The sequence below is a fragment of the Cryptomeria japonica genome, chromosome 11 (assembly GCF_030272615.1).
Source record: "Cryptomeria japonica chromosome 11, Sugi_1.0, whole genome shotgun sequence".
In the NCBI taxonomy this organism is placed as follows: domain Eukaryota; kingdom Viridiplantae; phylum Streptophyta; class Pinopsida; order Cupressales; family Cupressaceae; genus Cryptomeria; species Cryptomeria japonica.
This window is the reverse complement of record NC_081415.1, coordinates 116,708,981-116,713,496: the sequence shown is the minus strand read 5'-3', so window position 1 is coordinate 116,713,496 and position 4,516 is coordinate 116,708,981. Positions and strand designations below refer to the sequence as shown.

Sequence of the window (4,516 nt, the reverse complement as noted above, 5' to 3'; positions counted from 1 at the left end):
ATAAAGTTACACATACCATCAACACATTTCATGGCAAATATCTCTACATCTATTTTTAATGGAGCTGATAATTTGTTAAACATAACGCCTGTGCCTGTGGGTGATGATTACCTGCGGATTACGGGCTTTAACTTCTCGCCAATCTTGCCCTCCTTCCTGTAGCCTAAACCATAATCCAAATGAACGATGATAGTTGAACTCCTTGAGCATTTTCAATTTCTCCAATCCCCTTAATTCGCTCAGATTGTGACACTTGTGTAGCTTAAAAACCTCGAGGTGTGGCATGGCTCCATCTTCCAATTCAGGAAACTCGTCCAGCCCAGGGAAATCTCTAATCAGCATGAACCGAAGTTTTGGAAACCCGCCCGACTTTCCAAAAGCCGCTGGTATCTCTGTGCAGCTTCTGTTACTATCCAACTGCAAACTCATTAAGTTTGGCATTTTCTGGAATTCTGGATAACTATTCCAATGACATCTTTGTAACCTGAGTTCCCTAAGATCCACAAAACTGCATAAACTACTTGTCACAGCAAATTTGTGTAGCTGTAATGTTTCAAGATCTCTCATGATCTCCAGTTCCTCCGGAAACGGGCAATCAGGGAATGGAAGACAATTCTCAACAGTGAGATGGCGCATCCTTTCCAACTGCCCCAAAATCCCTGTTTTTATACTTTGTAATTGCGATTCTGTGTCAAGGCATATGCTTAATTCTTGCAGCTGAAACATACTACGAACATCCTGTAACTTCAACTCTGAATCATTTCTGACAGAGAGGCGCAAGCGACGAGATCTGAGTGTCCGGAGAGACTTGAGATTTAAAATTCCATTTGGCAAAGTATTAATGAGAGGAGATTGCACTGTATTGATATGCTGAAGACATTTCAGTTTACCTATCCACACTGGTATCTGCCTTAAGCTAGAGCAAAAAGAAACATCGAGAAAGAGAAGACTCTTCAAACTTCTAACGCACCCTGGTACCTCCGTAATCCATGTGCTCGATAAGTTCAAAACTTTGAGAAGCTTCATATCTTCAACACAATCAGGCAACGTACTGATGCCATTCCTGCTCAAGTCAAGAACCCGCAGTACTTTCATATTCATTAAAATTTTGGGGGGGATGTTAACTATGCGATTGTCAGACAATGATAATGTCCGGAGAAGTTTGGGAGAAAATGCAAGGCGGCTTTTTAGCAGGACCTTATCATCTATCCATTTCTTGGGCAACAAAACCCTGCACCAATCAACACTGTTGTTCCTGGCAGGGAATTCTTTGAAGGCGTTTTCAATTTTGAAAGCACATTTGTTTTCTTTAGATATATACACCGCCAAATCAAGAAATAAATCATGAACTCTGCAATATTTTTTGACTTCAAGTTCAACTTGAATATCAGAATCATGATCTGATCCCTCCCATTCTTCTTCCACTATTTCAACTAAACAAAGATTGGCAATCTCATTTAAACATTTCCATCCAATATCCCACTGGTCTTTTCCATCTGGAATGAAACCTTCTGCTATCCAAAGATTTACCAGGTACTCGCAGTCTATTTTCTCATCCTCAGGGAAGAAAGACAGATAAGCAAAACAAGCCTTAAGATGTGCAGGCAAGCAATCATAGCTCAATTTGAGGACTTCCAAGGGTTTATTGAGAGTAGATACCTCTTTAAGCTGACTTAGTTTGGAGTCCCATTCCCTTCGGGATCTGCAGCCTGCCAGAGATGCTGCAGTTGTCTTGATGGCCAAGGGCAGGTTTCCACATTCCTTTGCAATATTGCGGGCTACATCCAGAAGGTGCTCGGGTGCTCTGTTTCCCTCATCCTCTGGAAACCCATAAATACAAAACAGTTTCCAACTGTCTTCTTCACTCAAACGTTCCATCTCATAAATTTCTGCCTTCACATTTCTGCAAACTTCTCTGTTTCTAGTTGTGATCACAAGTTTGCAGTTTTGCCCAATTGTCAAACCAAGTCTCTTTATCAAATTGCCCTCTTTGATGGGCTTCCACACATCATCCAGAACAATCACAATCTTTTTTTCTTTCAAGTGGGCATTAATCAATTCCTCTGCTCTTTGTTCAGAAACTCCTTGAATTTTATCCTTTATATTTAAGTGAGAGGCTAAGTCATTCTGCAACTTAGAAATAGAAAAGGATTGAGAAATTGAAAGCCAAATAGATTTCTCGAACCTATATTTGACCACACTGTAGACATGTTGGAGAAGATAAGTCTTCCCTAAGCCGCCCATTCCAACGACGGCTATAACAGAAACTGCAGGCCTCTCTAACAAGCTTACCAAGTGCTCAACCTTGGCCTCTATACCCACTGGATGTGAATCTATTGGCACAATACTTGATCTCTTTGAGTATGCTCTTCGTAAAGTGCTGCTTGATGCTTCTTCTCCGGACGAAACATCATTAGCAACCTTTAATTGCCATCCCTCCTCAATAAGGAGCTTAATTCTAGCTTTGATCTTACTGATTTTTCGTGAATATTTGTAACGAAAACCCATGTGATTACCAGTGAAAACAGATTGAAGTCTGCTAGTGTAGAGAGGCTGTGCAGTACATCGCTCTAATATGTCCTCTGCACGTACGGCAATGTCTCGAACATCTTGTAACCATTGCCTCACACTCTCCTTTTGTCTGCACTGTTGCTCGGCATCCTTGAGAAATCCCTTCATATATCCAAGTTTTCTCTTCAACCATTCAAAGTCTTTCTGGAAGTTTGTGACAAGGCTTATCTGTGCGGATAACTTTTGAACTGTCATCTGAAGAGTCATCTCGCAAATTTTTCCAGCTACAGCTCCTCCAACTATAGCTTCCATCTCTAATTGGTAGATAAGAATTGAGGATGCGCTAGATAAAATAGGTAGTATACACTAAACTTTTTCAATAACACAAAACCTCAAGAATAGCTAGTATACTCTCTCAGAATCAGAACTCTTACCATTCATAACAGTAAAACCTTCGCCCGCACGTAATCCCTATTTTTTTAGCAGCTTTCATGAAAAAACTTGGAAGGTACTACCTCGTAAACTTCACCAATCAAATTGAATGGGGTGATTAATGACGCCAAGCTCACTGTTAAAATTGAATAGGGCAATTAATGACATCATATGTCAAATGGGATACGGTGATATTCAATTTGACCGACAGAGTTAAGCGCGTTTTTAATATATATGTTATACGTAGGCCAATTTAGGAGAAGTAAAAAAGAACAACCATAGAAAGGAAAGTGAAGAGTCTGAACTTCATAATACAAGCACTACGGACGATTCAATTTGACCGACGGATTTGGCCGCGTTTTTAATATATATGTTATACGTGTAAGAAGAACAACCATAGAAATGAAGTTGAAGGTTCTAAACTTCATAATACAAGCACTACGGACAATTCAATTTGACTGACGGAGTTGACCGCGTTTTTAATATATATGTTATACGTGTAAAAAGAACAACCACAGAAAGGAAGGTGAAGGGTCCGAACATAATACAAGCACTACCGACAATTCAATTCTCTCTAGATGGTATGTCTGCGTCCAAATCTCTTTTTTAGGTGATAAATTAAATACTTTGATTATTTTTTAGTTCCAATTTCTTTTTTTTACTATTTTTTAGTTCCAATCTCTTTTTTAAGTGATAAATTAAATATTTTGTTTGGTAGATATAACAAACTTTCTTCACTTTTAGTTTTTTAGTGGTGGAGAATTTGTGCTCTTGTAATAGAGGTCACAAGTTGAAATTCCATAATAAGGTAGGGTATGTAAGTTTTGTTTTTGGTACAGTTAGGTGTGTCCCACAAGAAGTAGGAGGTTGTCCCATATTGATCTAACCCATCTATAGACCCATCTAAAGAACCATATACAGATTGATGGCATTGTGAACTGTAAAAGCTCCTTTCCTTTCCTTTTTTTTTTTCAATGAACTTACAAAATTATAATAATAATTAGTCTAAATGTTTGGAAAGTTTGCCCTATATAAGTGGAGAACTCCTCCACTTGTTTCTACATTTCTCATGTCCATAAAAACAGTTTTTTATGGTGCAAAAAAAAAAGTCCTACTGCTGCATTAAAAAGATTCTTTTAATGGTTGTCCAACCTAGAAATGGAGCATGACAAATTAGGCTAGGTGTCGTGAAGGGGGCTTCCTAAAAAATAGAGCTAGGGCTAGGGCTTACAAATAAATTCAACACTTAAAGCAAAATCAAATTAATTAGTTGATAATAATTGAAAAAATGAAAATTATTTGCTGAAATAATTCAGAAAATGATTGTAGATAATCAGAGTTAAAGTTAGTTTTAGAGTTAATTGCTAAGTTTTAGCATAATTAAAAAAAACAAATTGATGTCTTCTTTGGAAAAAATATTTCAAATTTAATCCGAACCCTAATTAGATAATCTCTATGTTTACAATTACAATTATGTTTTAATTAGTATTTGTTTAGGGTTAGAGATAAATTAAGGTTAGGGTTAAGGCTAGAGCTAGGGTTTACAAATAAATTGGGTTCAGTTACAACTAGA

At 37.7% G+C, this 4,516-nt stretch overlaps 1 protein-coding gene across 1 annotated transcript; it reads right to left on the bottom strand.

Annotated features, from left to right (window-relative positions):
- Positions 1-75: 75 nt before the first annotated feature.
- Positions 76-2,823, bottom strand: LOC131860065 (disease resistance RPP13-like protein 4). The gene has a single exon (XM_059214419.1). The coding sequence runs from the start codon at positions 2,821-2,823 to the stop codon at positions 76-78; it is 2,748 nt and encodes a 915-aa protein (XP_059070402.1).
- Between the last annotated feature and the right edge of the window lie 1,693 nt (positions 2,824-4,516).

Bases quoted from the DNA above. Each gene is read 5' to 3' on its own strand.
- LOC131860065 (XM_059214419.1), bottom strand. From the start codon at position 2,823: ATGGAAGCTATAGTTGGAGGAGCTGTAGCTGGAAAAATTTGCGAGATG.